General features: G+C 37.6%; 1 protein-coding gene across 1 annotated transcript in view; it reads left to right on the forward strand.

The window, feature by feature from the left end:
* The first annotated feature begins 15,098 nt into the window (after nucleotides 1-15,098).
* AQR (aquarius intron-binding spliceosomal factor) overlaps nucleotides 15,099-21,429 on the forward strand; it is a 43,307-nt gene continuing 36,976 nt past the window's right edge. Inside the window, exons 1-5 of the mRNA XM_015813577.1 lie at nucleotides 15,099-15,223; nucleotides 17,778-17,834; nucleotides 18,221-18,261; nucleotides 18,836-18,871; nucleotides 20,721-20,841. Of these exons, the coding sequence (XP_015669063.1) occupies nucleotides 15,116-15,223; nucleotides 17,778-17,834; nucleotides 18,221-18,261; nucleotides 18,836-18,871; nucleotides 20,721-20,841 (363 nt within the window). The 5' untranslated portion in view covers nucleotides 15,099-15,115. The remainder of the gene's footprint in view (nucleotides 15,224-17,777; nucleotides 17,835-18,220; nucleotides 18,262-18,835; nucleotides 18,872-20,720; nucleotides 20,842-21,429) is intronic.

Genomic DNA, 21,429 nt, shown 5'->3' on the forward strand with positions numbered 1-21,429 from the left:
TTCTTTTGCTCCTACGAGAGAGCTCGATGTATGCTTTAGTGATTCTATAATCAGAAGCCTAATTTTCCTTGTTTTGCGGGCAGAACAGAACCCAGTAATGCAGAGAAATCATAAGCATCCACTGGGCGGAAGGAGGTAGGTAATGAAAAGGAGCTTGCATTGTGATAATTTGACTCAAAAATATGAGGTCATTCTGACCTCACCGTGTTAAGAACTGACAATGCTAACAGAAATTACTTTGCTTTGTGTATTTGAGGCCAAAATGTTTATTCACCTGCAACTCACAAGGACCATGCAATAAAACTTCATTGCTCTGTCAGTTATGAGGAATAACAGAATAACAGAGTTGGAAGGATCTTGGAGGTCTTCTAGTCCAACCCCCTGTTCAAGCAGGAAACCCTATACCATTTCAGACAAATGGTTGTCCAGTCTCTTCTTAAAAACCTCCAGTGTTGGAGCAGCTTCCACAGCTTCTGGAGGCAATGAAGTGAAGAAGAAAGCCAGGAATTTGTTTTTCCATAAGCCAGCTTATTTTGAAATATCACTATTTGAAGTAGAACCCAACTGGGCATGAATGGAAGTCTATGACTGCAATGTGATCTCTTTTCATTCGTCTCCCCCATGTGAAGCCTTGAAATCTCCTTTAGGAAACTCTTAATAATGGATTTTGGCATGAAGTTGCCAAAGGGTGCAAAAATTGCCTTACTGTAGATGTGGCTCCCTAAATATATTATCAGATTTTGCCCCAGGCAAAAATTAATTAACTGTATAACTGCTACCTAATGAAATTTCACTGGTACACACATGCTAGAAAACAATGATAAAGCACATGGGAGTGACAAGAAGTATTATTCTTTCAATGTGCTCTAATTCTAGAGGTATCATTATCTGATTAAAGATACACCTTCCTGGACTAAGAACTAATCAATGTGAAGGACAGAATTTGTGAAAACAAACTTATGAGGAACACCTTCTGTTTCATTCACCTCTCCATGCAGAAGAAGAAGGGAACCTTCAGATGAATTCTAGATTAATCAGACTTTACCTTCAGTCTATTCACCATAATACTAAAGGTCTATGGAGATTTTCAGTCATCCAGGTCATAATTATCCCAAAGGTGCTTTTTCACAAGGCAACCAGATTTTCTTGTTTTTCTTCGGAGACATTTTGCTTCTCATCCAAGAAGCTTCTTCAGAGCTTAAGAAGCTTCTTGGATGAGAAGCGAAATGTCTTCAAAGAAAAACAAGGAAGTCCAGATGCCTTGTGAAAAAGCACCTTTGGTATAATGCTAAAGAAATATCCTGTTAATCGTTTTAACTGCTTCACATTATTCTCTTCCCTTCCAACAAACAACCTTATATGTTTGGGTGAAAAACATACTTTATAGAATTATGTAAGCTACACAGACAATTCCTTTCTCATGAAATATTATAAACAAGAAATAGGGAAAATAACAAAGGAGGGGACGGTAGGAAGAAAATGTTACAGGCAAGTGCCTCCCTTCTGATGCCATCCCATTAGATCAGATCTCATTTGTTACTGTTGCTATCACAGAACATACCATTGCATTGCAGAAGAAAACAGAGGCAGGAAGTACATAAGATGTATAGGAGTACAGGTCATACTCCAAACCAGTATTGCTCCTCTATATAAAGTCATTGGCATTGTCATGAGAACTAACTACAGAATCTAGAGACCATCTATAGATTCTCCTGGCCTTTTGCTAGAGCGTCTGTTTGGAATGCTGTCTTATGGAAGATACTTTTCAAGGACCAGGGTGCTCTCTGAAATGAACGAGAACCAAGTAGGTTGTGAGAAGCTGTAAAAGAGAGGTGATTTCAACATAACTACTCCCAAGTTGCATGGCCAAGTTTGGAGTTGTTATGCCATCTAAAAACATCTCTCTGTTCCTAGTAGCTCTAGGAACAGGCCAGGCCAGTCTTTATAGCTATTTAACATTTTTAAAAAGGCACTTAAAATAGTGGTATGGATTGTGTGACTAACTCTGGACGTTGAAGACTACTGAATGAAATGTCTTCAGCATGTATCATCTATCAAAATGTCTATTTTGGGGAAGCCACCTATTAAAAGTGTTTTACTAAAACTTCCTTTCTGCCTGTAGTCTCTCTGTGCTGGTTAATATCATCAAGGGAGCCATTGCCTGGCAGAATGCAATTTAAGCTCTATTAAAATGATTACTTGGCCTTGAAAATGATAGATACTGACCAGAATTATAATATCACATTATAAAAGACAGGTTCCTTGCGTAGACTTTTCTCATGGGCATAAAATAAAACCTGGGAAAATTCCCAGTGGAATTGTCACTTATGGATTACATTTACAAATAAAAGGATTGCTTTTCCTATTTTAAAACTGTTAATATATTGAGTAGGGCAATCTAGTAAGTATGTAGACAGGTCATGCCTGGAAATTGATTGGCATATTTGCAATGTTTCTCTTGCCACTGGAATAAAGAGTGTTTAATTTTAGAATAAAGTTTCTTCATTTTCTATTTTACACACACACACACACAGAGAGAGAGAGAGAGCTGATTATACTTCTGGAGATCATTTGTCTGATTCTCACACATGCTGACTATTGCCTCATTTTTCCATTATTTTTTTTCTCATAGAAATATAGTTAATATAGTTATGAAAGCTGGACTGAAGGTGGACTAAATTTAGGCCAGTCCAACCCACCTCACAGGGATGTTGCTGTGGGAAAACAGGAGAAGGAAAGAGTCCTAGGTATGTTTGCTGCTTTGAGGCATTTATAAAAAAAATGACAAAGGCAGGATAAAAAATATCTTTAAAAATCTAAACTATAAGATATATGAGTGTTAATTCTATGAACTTGTTATATAGCATTTTCATTTTTTTCCCTTAAACTATTTTTAATAATTAATTATTTTAATGATTTCTTTTTAATAATGGGGCAGAGCCATTTACATCTTTGGTGGATTTTTTAAAAAAAAAATGATTCTCACCAAATTAATTTGCAGATGTATTAGAGCAAAAGAGGTGGAAACCCTTAAATGACTACTTAACTGCTGTTGGAAACTAAGCAGGATGAGCCAAGGCTAGGACATGGAAGGGGAAACCACCTGAAAATGCCAGGGCTATTGGCTAGGCTGGGAGGTAAACAACAAACTCCCAAAAATGGTTAATAAGTTCTATAAAGTTGCCAAGAAAATGGGCAGTCTTGACTGGCATTTGCAACAGTTGTCTAGTAGGAAGGGAAGGGAAGGGAAGGGACAACAGTGAATAAAAACCACTTCCAGGGCAGGCAAGTGCAGGTGGACTTGAACTAAGGCTACTGTATTTAACTCTGCCATATTGTTCATTAAAACCAGTTTTCCCTTAAAGATCTGCACCGCTTATCCAAATCGGCAAATCACATTATTTAAACTAGTAACAGTATGAATGCATTTCTAATGTGATTTGAACTTTTATTAGAATATCATATACACCGAGCTTTGTATCATTTCCTACAAAAGCTAATTCATGGAGGTCTGCAGGAGGCAGGATCAAAAAAAGCCAGGATAGTGGCTGAGATTTCATGGTCATATCCCTCTCTAGAGACACTCCTGCCAGATGGTTTGTCATTTAAAAAAAATCAGACTTGTTTATTTCTGTTAGCATGCCCCAAGTAATAGATATCCACAATGATATACTAGAAATTAGCTTTCCTCAACTGGCTGGTCTTCATGAGGCAGGAGCTCTTGCCACAGAATCAGGAGACTGTGAGTTTGATCCTAGGTAGCGGCAGATATTTCTCTCTCTGGGTGCAATGAGTAATTGTCTGCTGCGAACTCTGTGTAGGTGTCAGAAAGGGCATCCAGCCAGTAAACTATTGAGCTCCCTTCAGATGTCCTGATTCCACCCCAATGCAAGGGATTACAGGGTCATTAAAAGAAAAAAAAACCTGGCTGCTCTTCATATGTATTGGGCTAGAGAAGGCTGCTATAAATACATGAGTTTAAAAAATTCATTTTGTAATATAATACATATTTGAGCATAAGTAAAATAAACTCATAAGTAAGAGTTGAGTGGCATATACATTTAATAAATGTGGGAGTTGAGTGGCATATATACATTTAATAAATTATGAAATTAATCTGACGAATTCTTCAAAACTAGTTAAGTGCTGAAAAACAATCTTCTGTTCCAAATCATTCGCTAATCTTGATCAGGCAGGCATTTTTGTGCCAATTGCATCAGTAGCCTTTATCACAACATTAGCAACTAAAGCAAGGTAGGAGAACCTGCAGCTCTTCAAACAATTCTGAACATTCTTCATCAATGGCCATGCTCATTCAGAGAATTACTGTAAGTAGCTTATCATTAAACTAATGGGTTGTGAACCATAACTGCACTCACCTGTCAGCCACAACATATTCAAAGATCTTTTGCACAGATCAGATGGAAAGGTTTTTTAGGCATGTGCCGGATTAAGAAACCAAAATACAGCAGGCAGTGATAATTTTCCACTGAAATATTGATTTCATGGCTAGATAGAGCATTTTTACGTGGTCCATCCTCAGTGTCCACTTCAAAGGACAGACAACTTGCAACAGTTGCCAGCACTGTTGGCGGGAAATGCTCTTCTCTTGTACATTTCTCAAAGTTTTGGTTAAACTCAGTGACCTAGTATATACAGTAAATTTGTACAATATCACAGCAAGTCATGGTTTATTTAACCATGACTTATAGAAACATCCCCAGTGGTCTGATTCACATATTATGCTAAGCTATGAAGTATGGCTTGCAAACCACAATAGTCTGATTGACAAAATCACATTGTGACTTAATGGAATATGTGAAGCGAACAAGAAAAACACCAGGTCAGAAGTGAAAGAGAGAAAGCTGTTATCCAACCAAACAGAGTGCAATGGTCCATTACATCGACGTAGCTATATATATAGCATTTGCAGAATATATTCTTAAAAATGAAAAATTAAAATTTAAAAATCCAATTATTGGCAAAAGTACTGGTAATAGTGCTGAAAGGTGCCACTGAAATGAAATTCTCTTGTAGGTTATGTCAGGAATGTGGAAAGGGGTAAAATGCTGAAGCAAATCAAACTGTAGCATTATGTCATCAAATGCTTTATATTAATTAAATTTGTTTATTTATTAATAAGGAAATGCATGTTTACAGAGAAGTTCATATAGATTTGGGTCTGGCAGATGATAACCGATGCCCTCAGTGGCTTTTATGTTATGGCTATAGTGGCTAATTGTTTATCATTTTATTATGGCAGCTACCTTAAGAGTGATTTGACCATTATGGCTTGCCTAAGATTATTTCAAACTAAAAACATAAGCTGGTTCTTGGATGTAAATCATAAAAATGCCTGCATATTTTTCATTGACAAATTCATCTTATTTGGATGTAACAATGGAAACGACTGCACGACAAACAAATTTCCCCAGTCTGACTTTGGGCAGAAATTCCTAGAATTCTCAATTACCATGGGTTTGGGGGGATTCTGGATTGGCATTCCCATCCAGAGGGAAGAAAAATGAGTATTAGAATAATTTAACTTTTATGATAGTTTACATGTATTCCATTGATTAGTCTGCTGCTTGAGACTTTAATATTCTTTCTGCAATTGACTTATACTGGTTTCGTCAAGAGAGAGACTAATATTAGACACTTTACATGTGGTTTCAAAATGCCTTTGACTCCTGGTGACCACATAGAAAAGTCTCTGCAGGAGTTCTTTTTTCCCCCCCATTTTTTTCTGAAATTGCCTACTTCCTAGGGCTGAGAGTGAGTGACTGGGCCAAGGTCACTCAGCTGACTTTGTGTCTAAATAGCACAATAACTCACGGTCTCCCATGTCTCTAGCCAAGTGCCTTAACCATTATGCCAAACTGTCACTTATACCAGATATTACCATTTCTTAATTCAGAGAAAGCAATTCTTCTTTGGAAATGCATAACCTAATTCACTTTGCTCTTGCAATTGCCATCATAAATTTGCAGGCTCCTGGTATTTTCATAAGCAGTTACATTAATGCAGAAAAAAGATTTAGCTTATGAGTGTCTTAGCAGGGAGAGCCTTCAACCCCCCTGGCCTAGCAGACTAGCCATTTTTTGATATGCACAGCTTTTGTCCTACTTTCTGCCTAGGTGAATATTTATTATTTAGTCCCTATTACACCAGACACTTTTGCTGAAATTGTGCGTAGGTGCTGAATGATTTAGCCCCTACGCTTTGTCAAGCAAAATACAAGAACGGGATTCTTCAACAAGCAAAAGTCATTCAGGCATGCTTACATTTTGGGACTTAGAGAAAAAGATTATCAGTGGATCCTTTCCAACTCAATTTTGGGATCGCCATAATATCCTTATTTGTTTTAAAGCGAAAACAATGACTCAAAGAGGAAAGTGAGACTTTGTTCATTTACTGATAGTGGGAGATTAATTAATATACTCATTACATTTAAAAGCCTGGATGTACCTGTCTTCCCACAGAGATACCCACAGCGCAATCAGTGGTAATTTAAAAATCAATTTCTCTTCCATAGTAATTAAATGTGTCCATTTAAGCAGATATAATTGATAGTGCCTGCAACTAATTTCAAAGCAGGAGCTCTTTGGGGATTCTATAAAAGATTACTAGATATGAGCTCAGCTTTTGCTTTCAAGAACCAAAAAGGCATGAATGGCAACTAAATTGTTGGTTCTGTGCTATTGTTTGAACTGTCTGTGAGAGATGTCACACGTCCAAGAGCATCAGGTACAATGAAGGTTGAAGCATTCTGACTGTGTGACTCAAGCAAGGATAAGGGAAACAGCCACTGCTTCACTAATCCTTGTATATACTTAACTCTGTTTATAGCTATACAAAAAAATTAGACTGCTGAACAACTTGCATCATTTTGCATCCTAGGGTTACAGCTCTATGTAGAGGCCCATTTCAACTTGAATAAAGTTTCCAGGAATCAATGATAGACTTAACCTACTTACAATAGCCACAGTTGCATCACAGCAGATGCAAAAGATTTTTTTCTAGCACCAGACTGAGCTGATCAGTCCCAAGACCAAAATTCAATACCACCAAAAGCTCTCTTTCTGTTCCTTTTGGCCCCCTCTAATTACTATTGCTGTAATTGCTATATTACTATTGCTGAAAATCATGAATCATAAAATCATTTCCTGTCAATTCGAGACCAGAAACACATGAAAATTGGGATATAAATCCTAACACAGATCTAATAATTCTTTAAAGGACAAAAATATCAAATTGTATTCCCCGCCCCAAACCAAGGAATACCCCAGAGGAATCAACATGAAGGGATCAAAAAAGTCAAAATGGTAGCCACCAATGTGACAAAGGGGTACACCTTCACTCATGAGGTCAAGGGCGCTATGTTGACTTTTAGTCCCTCTGGTTAACATGCTGAACATTTATTTATTTATTATTTATATTTATTATTTATTTATTATTTATTTACCTTGGTCTTGAATTGGAGGACTTCTCCAAGCTGCTGCCACCCAAAACAGAGCTTCCGAGGACTGGATCCAAGTGTTGGAGGGTCTTCCAAGCCATTTGCTCCAGTAACGGAGGTCAAGAGGGGCTTTTGTATGGCTCTGGAGTTTGGACCCAGCCCTCAGAAGACTGCAGCAGCCTCCCCCCAACCTCTGTTACTGGCGCAAACGGCTTGGAAGGCCCCTTCAAGGCTTGGATCCAGCTCTTGGAAGCTCTGTTCCAGGAGGCTGCAGCTTGGAACAGTCCTCCAAGGGCTGGATCCAACCTCTGGATGCATGCAGAAGCCCCCCCCAAACCTCTGTTCCTGGCGCAAATGGCTTGGAAGGCCCCTCCGAGGCTTGGATCCAGCTCTCAGAAGGTCCGTTCCGGGTGGCAGCAGCTTGGAGCAGTCCTCCGAGGGCTAGATCCAACCTCTGGGGGGGGAGGCGTGCAAAATCCCCCCCCCATCTCCATTCCTGCTTGGAAGTCTCCTCAGAGGCCTGGATCCAACCTCTGGAAGTCTTTCTGGGCACAAACGGCTTGGAGGACCCCTCAGAGGCATGGATCCAATCTCCAGAGGCATGCAGAAATGTCCCCCGGCCTTCGTTCCAGGCTGCTTGGAGACCTCCAAGGCTCCGGGGACAACAGGGTCACTTTCTCCCCCACCGCAGCAAACTCCAGCGGACTAGACATGAGTGCGAGGGGCCTGGCCTTCTCCCTCAGTTGAAGGCTTCAGGCCTGCCCTCAGGCAGAAGGGAGTTGGGGGCAGAAGCAGGAAAGAGGCACCTTTCACATAGAGAATAAAAGTTTCTGAGATCCGTGATTTGGCACAACTTCAAACACTTGTGCGAGATCACGGACTCCAGAAATTTTATTCTCAGTGTGAAAAACATTTCCAAGCCAACTCTCCTCTCCCTCAAAGGGAAAGAAACCGCGGCAGAGAGGATTTTTGTAAGGTAAGTGAGTCTGGCATGGCAGGAAGGGAGAGAGAAGCAGTTGTGAGGGGTGGGGGGGGGAATAGGATGAATGTTGCAGTGCCACTGAAGTCACTCGTAAGGGCGAACGACTGCCATGGTGCTGCAATATTTGTAATTTTGGGACTTGCTCATAAACACTAGGGGGCGCTCATCACATAACTTCAAATGAGCATTAAGTGGACACTCCTAACGCGGGGATTACCTGTATTATACAAACCCAGCCTTCATGGGTCTTTAATTCAGTTTATCATGCAAACTCAAAATGTGTGTCACTTTTATAAATCATGATTCAGTTAGCCAAAGGTAAACAAGCCATACAAACACAAGCATATGGCCACACAATACACATTTCCCCTCCTCACATGCTGTTACTAAAATAAATTTTCTCATCTGATTGACTCCTTGTACTCAATCTTCTCAACAGGGTTGGTTTGAATTAGATTTATCCCTACTATTACAGTGGTGACTAAACTATTTAAAATCCCCAGATGTGTCACATATTTATCCCATCAACTTTTACCAAAGTTGAATGACTTTTTTTCAGTCAGAAGTTGCAAAAGTTGCAAGTTCATTGTTTTGACAGGTCTTTGAATTCTCCTATTTTTGTTTGCTCTTTTAATCCCAATGCCTTTGCCCATCAAAATAAGTAAAGAAATGCTCCCTGTATTTAAAAATGCCCATAAATATTTTAGCTGCTCTTCTCTTGCTAATTTAAATTCCCCCACAAATAAATTTGGGATGGCAATGTACCCTGTGATATATGTTCAGCTACCTTGAACAAGCCATTATTCAGAATCTCTGAAAACAAGGGGTTTTGACTTGATTTCCAGCATTGTCAAGTTAAAGAATGGTGAATTTGCACAGGCAGTAAATTTTATGCCTTGAAAACACGTGCTGAGGATAGTCCTCGGGTGATGGGATTTCTGAATTTTTTTCAATATCATTATCATATGCCTAGGCTTGTAAATTACACCAGTAGATTTTTTTTGCTATCTTTTTTATTATGAATTTCCAACATCCAAGCTGTAATGCTAACAGCACATTTGTGACCTCCCAAGAATAAGGGAAGGCATAACTGGAATTGCTTTTTATATATTTTATATTTATGTAGTCTATCTATCTATCTACCTACTTATTTATATTTGTTACAAGAGTTTTTGCAGTCTCTGGATACAGTTGAATTCTTATTAATCTAGTTTGCATAGATTAATGGAAATTGCTTTTCACTCTTTAATCATCTGCTGCCAGATAAAGTATTAGTTATCTAATACTTCTTATTTCAGATGGCCAGTGGTATCAAAAAGAAAAATGCTATTTCACTTCTTCCACTGAGAGCTAGGCTAGATTCACATAGCATAAAACACCATTTTTGTCTTGGCTTAACATATGAAGTGAATCCAGACATTTTGATTAACAGAACATAATTTGTTTTAATTTATTATATGAGCCCAGTCAATTATACTTTATTCAACAAACTACAGTTAAACAAACCATGATTTAGAATCATACATTCTGCTTCTGTGTCTTTCTGTAAGGAAATCTGAACTGACAGCAAGGTTTTTGAAAGTAATCTCGACTTAGATCTCCAATAAATTTAATAAATTAGGTTAAAAAAATATTGATTAAAACAAAAAAACAAACATAAGTATTTTAGGGAAAAAATGTGAAATGCTTTTTAGAGTACTACCTGTTAGACCGACTCAAAATTCAGATAACAAAGGATGGTAGGAGGAGAATGACATCAAATTTGATCCTTGTATAATCTTAAATGGAATGTAGGAGTTGACTGCAGACAGACATTCAAATTATGCTCTATCAGATGCTGAAATGGTTTCTGATTGCTTCTAAAGGAGTAGAGAGGAATAAACAATTATTTATCTGGCATTCATGAAAATATAAAATCTGTCTCTTCAGAACCATCTTCACCCTTATGTCTTATGAAAGACATCCATTCCTCAAGAAGTAGGAAACAAAAGTTTTTATATTACTAAAACTTAAGATGAAATGAGATGAAGTATATTTTTTTAAAAAAATCCACAAATGCCACTTTGAATGATTTTTTTTTCTTGCAGTTTGAAAAGTTGAAATCTCAGTGTATAAAATCCCAGCTTCAATTAGCAAGTCTTCTTGTCTCACTGTAAGATCCCATTGCTAAATGTCTAATTTTAGTTTCCTGAAAGTCCAAGAAATCAAAAGCAAATTGACTAGAGTAGAACATCAACTATTCATGCTCTACAGTGCTTTCAAGAAAGCAGCAAGAGCTCACAAAAGATACATCTTTTGCTATTTTTTTAAAGAAATGAAATCTTTTAGGAAAAAAGAGTATACCTAAGGTAGAAATTTCAGGTCCTTACAATTGCCTTTTTATCTTATCCCTTAGCCTTTAAGATTCTGACAAGAGAGGTGAACCTGTACTTACCTCTCTCTCAGTTATGATCCCAAAACATTAATCATTGTGCCAAAATATTGGTTGCTTTTTAATGTAATAAACAATCCAAATCTACCAAGAAAGCATTAGGGCCAGGTAAAGATTTATTTCCACAGACTAATATGGTTTCTGAAGAATTAATTCTAATATAAAAATAATTCTCAGATATTCAAACGTCTCCTTGATAAAAGTATATAATCATAATTTTAAGTATAAGTCAAGGAATACTTATTAATGGTTTATAAAGGGAGATTTATAAATATTGAATTAGCTCCTTATTACTGTTTTAAGTATAATGGGATGCAAGTAATACATATTTGAGAATGAGGCTTGCTGAGCATGGTGGGTGAATATGTAAATTGTGCTAAACCATGTTTTTTTTATCATGATTTATTATATACTAGTCCTCCTCAGATTATACAAACTATTGTTGAAAGAAAAATCTTCATCAGTCCAAGTCCAAGCTGGGAATAAACAAAATGGAGGCTGCTTTAGAAAGAAGGTTGGAGTTTATTGAAGAGCAGAGCCAGACAGAAAGATGGCTCTGGGAAAGCTGACCACATGTAATAGGGAGTGGTGGGATTTTATACCTTCTTGAGTTTTTGTTTGGAGTTGTTCCTGTAGCATGAACTTTGACTTGAGTCTGAGTGTGCCTTTCTGGTATTCTGATGGTGGTGGGTTAATCCTATTATGACTGTTGGATTTTTTTTGTGTAAGGGATTGTTGATTTTAGGGATCTTTGTCTTTCTAATCCAAGCTTCCTGGCTCCAATCTTATCACATCTGCATTTCTGCAGACCTGGTTTCTGTTTGAGGCAGAGAGACATGGTGGGGTGGGGTTGGTTTCTGCCTTTAAGATCCTTTGGGGAAATATATTCTGCCTTTTTAATATTTCCCAAAATATTTCTTTCTCTGGATTCTTCCCACACTATTATTTGCATTATCTCAACTTTAAGCAAGGTTAGTTATTTTGGTGAAGTGAAGAAATAGCCAAGCATGGCAGAAATATACTTTAACTAAATTAAAAGATGCCTTCCACTTATTATCCATATATCTCTGTAACAAAACCAGCACCTAGATCAGTGGTGGCGAACCTATGGCATGGGTGCCAGAGGTGGCACTCAGAGCCCTCTCTGTGGGCACGCGCGCCGTTACCCCAGTCCTAGGCCTTCAGTTGGGTTTTATAAAACCTTTTCGCTTTAGGCCTCCGCCACCGTGTGCAAAAAAAAAGGTTCAATCAATCAGTCAATTTCAACTTCTCACGGGAAAAAAAAGATCTTGCAAAGTTGGAATTGATTGATTGAACTTTTTAGTCCCACCTAATCTGCCGTTACCACCGCAGCCACGCCCAGCCAATGGGCCACACCCACACAGCACTCGACGATGCATAAGTGGGTTTTGGGTTACAGTTTGGGCACTTGGTCTCTAAAAGGTTTGCCATCACTGACCTAGATAAATCCTGGAGGAAGATTGTATATGTATGTGGTTTGAGAAAATGTGAACAAAATGGCATAATGTCTTTATTACATTACACAATCACTGACAACTTCAGTGTTGCATTTAGAATACTGTAATGTGGATGAAATACACTGAATATACAAAACACTCAGAAGAAATTTTAACAAATTAAATACTTGCTTTTACATCCAATGTCCAGCAGAGGGAAGCAGCCATCATCTCAGTTTATCATTTCATAATAAACATTTGAAGGTTCATCATACAGAAAATAGTAGCTTTAGCAAACCCAATATTTTCAATACAGATCAATTGTTTTGTTCAAAATACTCATAAGAATATTGTTTATTCAGATATTAAGAGCCACTGCATTCTATTGAATTTATTGATCTCTAAAATTGTGCTGACTGACAATTCTAGTTCTAATTACAATAAATCTACTCTAGAAAATAATATAACATCTCTTTATATGACTGGATTCCTAGTGACTGCACAGCTATGTAGTTATCTTTTCAGCAACAGAGAAGTGGCAAGCTAATGCCATCTTTCAGATTTTCTCTGACTTCTCACTTTAGGCATATCTGGAAGGTAAAGTACCAGGTTGGATAATCCTATCCTATATAACAATGCTTTCTGGATTGTCTATGGAAATTCTCAGTCACCCAGGTCATGGTTGTCCCAAATATGCTTTTTCAAAAGGCAATTGAACTTTCTTTGTTTTCCCTGAAGACATTTTGCTTCTCATCCAAGTAGCTTCTTCAGTTCAGATTATCCATTCTGGACAGTCTTGCTTTGCAATTAGCCTTGTACTTATTTATTTGGATTCTAGGTTTGATCATATTAATTAGGAAACTTAAAAATGTCTTCTGTAGCAGTCTAAATACACAATTTTGAAACACTAATTCTTCATCTCAAACTCTGAGGAGTCAAGTTTCTTCATATTACAACACTATGAAATTAATATCTCCATAACCTTTTAATCTAAGATAAATATTGCCTGAAGCTGCACTTTTTTAAAATATGCAAGTCTTTCTCAATAGATGCTTTTTGTCTGTTTGGACTGTCTTTTCACTATACTGCCAGTTTGCCTAAGTCTATGATCTAACCTATCTGGAGGGTATTGATTTGCTATCCAAATTAACCTGGATTTTCAAACCTCACTTTTAAAGCACAGGAATATTAAACCATTGGGTGGTTAATTGTATCAAATAAATGAAAGATTAACTCTTGGTATATGAACATACTCATTAGCTGTCCTTCAGCATTATGAAAGCAGTTTGTCATTGTCTTCTACACTCCCCCCCAAAAAAATTCTAATGTGTAACCCTGAGATTTTCTGATGGCTTCCCATCTACCCCATTCATTTTGTTTCGTGAGATCAGTCAGAGTCTATTAGGTCAGTGTATCTCAATTTCAATTACTTTAAGATGTGTGGACTTCATCTCCCAGAATTCCCCAGCCAGCATGCTAGAATAAGAGTTGGAAGGGATCTTAAGTTCTTCTAGTCCAGACATGTCAATCTTGCGACATCATGTGACATCGCACACGTATCGGGACTGTTTTGCCATTGCCGGCAATGGGGTGGGCGCAGCTTCCACGTGACCCATCCGGCCTGCGGGCCAGCAGTTTGACAGTTCTAGTCCCTTGCTCAAACAGGAAACTATATCATTCCAGACAAATGTCCAATCTCTTCTTAAAAACCTCCAGTATTGGAGTATCCACAAATTCCACTGTCAATTTTTCCTTAATTTCAGGTTGGTTTTCTTTTTGATAAATTTCCATCCCTCATTTCTTTGTCCTGCTTTCAGGTGCTTTGGCGAATAGGAAGACTCCCACCCCTTCTTTGTGGCAGCCCCTTAGATATTGGAACACTGCTATCATGTCACCCCTAGCCCTTCTCTTTGCTAAACTAGACATACCCAATTCCTGCAAGCATTCTTTCCTGTTTTAGCATCCAAGCTCCTAATCATCCGTGTTGCTTTTCTGTGCATTCTTTCTAAGTCTCAACATCTTTTTTTTTTTTTGTGTCGTGGTAACCAAAACTGGATTAGTATTCCAAGTGTGGTCTTGCCAAAGCAGTATAAAGTGATACTAACACTTCATATGCTCTGATTCCTCTATTGATCGTGTTGGCTTTTTTGGCAGCTGCAGCACACTGGTTGCTTGGTTGGGAAATTCTGAGAGTTGAGATCCAGGCATTTTAAAGTAGCTGAAGCTGAAAAACACTGGCCTAGGGGATGCCATCTAACTGGGATGCAGTAAAGGAAAACCTTACAATCCCTATCCCTCCCCTACTTTTACTTGAAAGGAGTCGCGTTGCCGTAGTAAAAATCTAGAGAGCAATAGACAAATGCTACCATTCGCTCTTTCCCTCCCCCTCCCCCTCCCTCCTATTTCCTATTGGTTGGAAACCGTCTACGTCAGTGTTTCTCAACCTTGAGAATTTTAAGGCATGTGGACTTCAACTCCCAGAATTCCACAGCCAGCAATGCTGGCTGTGGAATTCTGGGAGTTGAAGTCCACATGCCTTAAAATTCTCAAGGTTGAGAAACACTGGTCTACGTAAAGGGCTCGGCGAGCAAGCAGGCGTAAAAGAGCGGAAGTAATTCTGATACTCGGAGCTACTGACGGGGCAATTCCATTGGACGAAGGGAGAGGGGTGGGTGGGCCTAAGCGAAAGAAAAAGAAAGAGAGAGGGGGGGGGGAAAAACCCTCCCTATCGTGAACCCGGAAGGGGTTGACTAACTTGAGCGGGGATTTTTTCATGCGAGAGCAAGATGGCTGCGCCGGTAGGCTCTATTCTGCAGCAAGCGGAGTCTCTCCCTCCGCCTAAGAAGATCGTGGCTCCCACCGTATCGCAGATTAACGCGGAGTTCGTGACGCAGGTAAAGGCCGCTGCCGGAGAGGAGGCTGCAACTGCCGGACGAGGCGGGAGTGGGAAGGAGAGACGGGAGTTTTGTTTTGGCCAGAGCTTCTTGGCAAGCTCTTCCTCCTGGCTTTCCTCATATCGGGAAGAAAGTTAAGCTAGTGGCCGCAGGTTCTGGTCTAATAGTCTAGGAAGGTCCCATGCACTGCCTTTCCTTAACGCTGGCCCCACCCAGGTTAGTTACTCCAACAGAGCCACCTTCTACAGCCTAGGCCAGGGGTTCTCAAGCTTTGCTGGCTGAGGAATTCTGGGAGTTGAAGTCCACAAGTCTTAAAGTTGCCAAGCTTGAGAACCCCTGGCCTAGGCAGATGTATTTGGACGCATCCAAGGCATAAAATCGGAGATGGCTGTTTAAAAAATCTCACTTCTCATCTCCCACAGGGCCGTCTTTATAGCTGTGTATAATTTTGTGATTAATTATCATATAGCTTTTGAATAAATATCTTTTTTTTCTAATATTTTCTATATATTTAATATANGTAATGTAAATGTTTGTTTTTAAGAAGAGGAGATGATCGGCTAGTACCCCTAAACTGCATCCGAGGTGGTGGAAAAGAAGGTGATGGGATGTGTAGGATAGTTGGGAAGGAGGAAAGAGGAGAGGTAGTGGTCAAGAGGGGGAGGAAGGAAGAGGGAAGTAGGTAGGAAGGTGGAGGGAGTGTGGATGCAGGGGGGGGGAACGCCGATTATTTCGGAATAGGCTTTTTATGTGTTTGTTTTTCTAATGAAATGCACCATATTTGTATTATTTGTTCATATTTTATTTGAAAAAATTAATAAAAAAAATTTAATAAAAGAAAAGAAAAGCATACAATACATAGGATGCTTTTTCTTCATGTTTTTCAACTGCATCTATTTTTCTAAAGTGCTTAGAGCCAACCCCCAATACTGCTTTATTAATTATATATATTTTTTTTTAAAAAAGAGAAGAGTAATCTAAGGGCTGACTTCTGCACAATGCGCATGTTGCTTATCTTGAAAAGATACAATGATGTTTGCACGTGTGTTCCCTGTAATAAAAACTTTTATCTAGTTTAACATAACAAATTAGCCTGAAATTATGTTAGATATTTAAGATGAATGGATGATAGTGGATAGTAAGATGGATACTGAAACATCCAGTTTAACTATCATTCAGCTCATGTTGAATTGTAATTGGTTGAATAAAATTCAAAAACGAATTATTGCATTCATATTTCTTCCAGAGAATTGCCTATACAGTTTTCTCTTCTCTTCCCAATTTATCATAATAATTTTACAAATCCAGCAAATTTTAGATTTTTCAACAAACTTTAGCAGTTATTGTTTATTGCAGTATGTTTGCTGAATTGTAGACTAAGCTAAGCCATGCTCCAAGGTCCCTTCCCACTCTGTTATTCTGTTATTCCATTTCTGGGTAAACAGCTTTATGCACAGAGAAGAAGTATAATATGTTGTTGGGTAAACAGCTTTATGCACAGAGAAGAAGTATAATATGCACAGAGAAGAAGTATAATATGTTGTTACAGCAAATGGTTACAATTTTGCATAAATACTTAGAATTGGCATTTTTGAATAATAAAGGAACAAAAATTTGCTTTTGTACTCAGCTATTTTTGCTTCTATTGATAAATGTTCATTCATAGATTATATACCCCAACTCCCTGGCCATTGCTGAAATCCCTTGCTATTGCATTCCTGACATCTGGCTTTTTAAAAACATCTTGGAGAAAAGAGAGTCCACCACTTCTTGAGGCAATCTGATTCATTTTTTAAAGCTTTAGTTGTTAGAAAATTATTTCTGGTTCTAATTTAAACCCGTTGTTTCTTACATCCTTTGGAACAAATCTGAACAACTCTACCTTATATCTGACAGCCCTTTGCATACCTGAGAAGAGCTTTCATAACTCCCAGGAATCTTCTCTCCAGTTGTAATGCCAAATTACTTATGAAATGGAAATTACAGGTAGTCCTCGAGTTACGACCACAATTGAGCCCAAAATGCATATTGCTAAATAAAACATTTGTTAAGTGAGTTTGCCACATGTTACGATTTTTCTTGCCACTGTTGTTAAGTGAATCATTGCATTTGTTAAGTTAGTAACATGGTTGTTAAGTGAATCTGGATTCCCCATTGACTTTGCTTGTTAGAAGGTCTCAAAAGCTGATCATATGACCCCAGGACACTGCAACGGTCATAAATAGGAATCGGTTGCCAAGCATCTGAATTTTGATCATGTTACCATGGGGATTCTGCAATGGCCATAGGTGTGAAAAACTGTCATAAGTCACTTTTTTCAGTGCCGTTGTAACTTTGAGTAGTCACTAAATGAATTGTTGTAAGGTGAGGACTACCTGTTTATGCCCCAAAAGGCTAAATGCAAACTAAACTACTAGATTAAATTATCTAATATGTCTTCATTTTGCTAATACACTTTTAACCTCACATAATAGTATACATTTAATATTGTAAATACAGTGTTTGTAGTGTATATGAATAGTATAATTGAATGACGTGACCTTTTATTTTGCAGCTGGCAAATAAATATTGGGCACCACATGTCAAGAAAAAGCTGCCATTTGAAACAAGGGTAATTGTTTAAATATAATATTTAGTACTTTGATTTTAACCTGACAATAGATACCACAAATAAAAAAATGTTGTTTAATTAGATAAAGAGCAATAACAATATCAAACTATTTTTTGTAGTTTGTATCTTTACTTTAAAACAATATTAATTTTACTTTTAAAATTAGCTAGCAAAAGGGTTTTTAATTACTTTTTTGTATCCTGATACATCCTTATTTTTAGCAAGACGTTCGTAAAATTTCTGTAGTAATAGAAAAATTAATTGTAATAACAATGCTGGACTATTTATTGCTTATTTAGTTCCTTGCAGATGCACATTACTGGGAAAAGGGAAATACATAAGATTATTGTTTTATTATACATCTTAATTTTTTTCTTGTTTTTTAGGTTATTGAAGATGTGTATGAAAAAGAAATTGTTAGGTCAAAGTATGTACTATATACTGCATCTTATGTATAATTGCCAAACTGCTTATTTTATAGATATGTTTTATACATTTTACATTACATTTAAAGCATAATAAAAATTAATCGATGTGAGCTTTTTTCTTCTATAAATTGTACTGCATGGACAGTTTTATTCACTGGAATAAATGAAAGTAATAATCCAAATCAGGCCTTTATGAAGCATATTTGTCTAAAATATCTATTATATATCCTTAGATACCATTATAATGTTCAAGATAGCATAACAACTGTGTTGCAAGGGGTTCTTTCGGTTAAGGATAAAGGTACCAGTCTTCTGAGCAGAAATTGTGTACATTGCCCAGAATCATATGCAAGTGAGATGGCCAGTTATTTACATTCAAAAATAAATAAATTTCTCTCCCACCAAATGTTGCTCATACCACAGCTCTAGGCAGCAGAGCTCATAATGAGGGATATAAAAGTTGCAATTTAGCAATATTTGGAGGCCCTTGAGTGATACATGCTTGGTTTAGTCTGAGATATTCCTCTTTACTAATTTTGATGTGACAAATTTTAAATTTTTTATTGATTTCAGATTTGCTATCAGAAAGATAATGCTTCTAGAATTTAGGTAAGTATATTTTTTACAGAAAATAAATTTAAAGTATGAACTGATTATAGAATGAGCTGATACTAGCTTCAAATCTGATGACAGGTAGTCTGGTATAGCATAATAGTTCATTATGAATTCCTGGATGAAAAATTTTTTGAACTATTTTCCCTTTAGCACAGTGAAGAGTAAAGGGAATTAAGGGAATAGGAGAGTTGTATGAGTTTATGCGTTTGATTCCAAAATTATGCTTCAGAATCTACAGCAGAGCAATAGCAATAGAATAGCCCTTAGACTTATATGTTGTTGTTGTTGGTTGCGAAGTCGTGTCCGACCCATCGTGACCCCATGGACAACGTTCCTCCAGGCCTTCCTGTCCTCTACCATCTTCTGGAGTCCATTTAAGCTCACGCCTACTGCTTCAGTGACTCCATCCAGCCACCTCATTCTCTGTCGTCCTCTTCTTCTCTTGCCTTCAATCTTTCCCAGCATTAGGCTCTTCTCCAGTGAGTCCTTCCTTCTCATTAGGTGGCCAAAGTACTTGAGTTTCAACTTCAGGATCTTTACAGTCCCATCTAAGCGGTTTACAGAGTCAGCATATTGTCCCCAACAATCTGGGTCTTCATTTTACCAACCTTGGAAGAATGGAAGGCTGAATCAACCTTGAGCCGCTCAGAATCAAACTCTTGGAGTGAGCAGTTAGTTAGACTGCAGTGCTCCATTCTAACCACTGCGCCACCATGAGCAAACAACACCTCCCAGAAAATTTTTAAAATAGCCAGATCTTTTCCTTGTTTGACACAGCAGCTCTGAAAGAACTGTATCTGAAGCGTGGCATAGCTGTAGTCCTCAACGTATAACCACAATTGAGCCCAAAATGTATGTTGCTAAGTGAGAAACTTTATAAGTGAATTTTGCCCCATTTTATGACTTTTCTTGTCACATTTGTTAAGTGTATCACTGTAGTGTGTTAAGTGTATCACTGTAGTTGTTAAATTAGTAATACAATTGTTAAGTGAATCTGGTTTTCCCATTGAATTTGCTTGTCGGACAGTCACAAAAGGTGAACACATGACCCAGGAACACTGCAACTGTCATAAATGTGAGTCAGTTGTCAAGCATCCAAATGTAAATTACGTGACCCTGGGGATGTTACAACGGTCTTAAGTGTGAAAAGTGGTCATAAGTCACTTTTTTCAATGCCGTTGTAACTTTGAATGGTCACTAAGCAAAGTATTGTAAGACAAGGACTACCTGTATATATATAATACATTTCTGTTCTGGTATCAACATTAATTGTTTAAAAATACCGGTGTGCCATATCTATTACTTTGCATTTATCTGTTGTTTTGTATAGTTGTTATATAAAATTATGACAGATAGATAGAGACCACTTAAGTTGAAGTGTCTGTCGCTTCTGAATATGGTACCTTTTTCGAGATGCATTATGGAGTCAAGGACTGTTGTTTATATATGTGCTTTTTTCTTTTTGTTTATGTTACATTTGTATAAGATGACTTTCATAAAAAAAATTGTCTATTACTGAGACAGCAGACATTTGTTTCGCTCTAATAAATTGGAGTTGTGTTATTTTTCTTATTGCTATATAGTCAACTTGAAGTAATGTTCAAAGTCTATGTAAAATGTCTCTATTCATTTAATAAATGGAAATTTCAAGGTGACCAATGCTTTTGCCTGGTATTCTTGAACTGTTCTAATTATCACAATGATGTGTTGTGTTGGAAGATAGCACTGAAAGCTACTTACAAAGCTTATAGAAAAGTTTTCATAAACAATTACATTGCTAATCTTCTGATTGGTGACATACAAATGGTCACTATTTTCTTTTTTTGTTTCCCCTTCTTTTCAGTCAGTACCTGGAAAATTACTTATGGGTGAATTATGCTCCTGAATTGTCTAGCAAAGCTTATTTGATGTCCATCTGTTGTATGGTGAATGAAAAGTTCAGAGAAAATGTTCCAGCTTGGGAGGTAATAAACTTCTGTTATAGCAAGCAGAAACTTTGATTCTTAATTTTCATGTTTCTCATTAACCACTTAAAGAGTTATCAAATGTTAGAGTAAACAGTACGGTGATCATTCCTTATCTGAAGCCACCTGCCACTATATTTTACATTGCATAATACCTATAGATAGTTAACAAGTTTTGCAGTGGAAGCAGAGTCAATGTGAAAAGAATTGTTTTGGCAGCTGGATGTGCTTTCTCTGCATTGCTAGAATTTTGTGGAAAGTTTATCTTGCAAAATATAGTAATACAATTTTTCATTTGTATAAGGTTACTGCATGGGAAATTAAAAGCAACTTCACCCTTGTTCAACTTTATGTCATTGAACTGTTACATGCTTCCATGTTCACTCATAGGGATTTTTTTCTGAGCATGTGCAGAGGATCTGGGAAAGTCCTCAGATTGGCTTCACTTTTGGAGGGTACAGCCATCTTGAGCTTTGAGGAATGGTACTTCATGTGGCTTTACCATAAGTGAAGCCCTCCTTTGAACAATTTGCACAGGACATAAGACAGAAAGCAGATAACTACTAAAATAAAACAGTGTAGGAGGAA

Source organism: Protobothrops mucrosquamatus, unplaced genomic scaffold, assembly GCF_001527695.2.
Source record: "Protobothrops mucrosquamatus isolate PMUCROS unplaced genomic scaffold, P.Mucros_1.0 scaffold170, whole genome shotgun sequence".
Classification (NCBI taxonomy): domain Eukaryota; kingdom Metazoa; phylum Chordata; class Lepidosauria; order Squamata; family Viperidae; genus Protobothrops; species Protobothrops mucrosquamatus.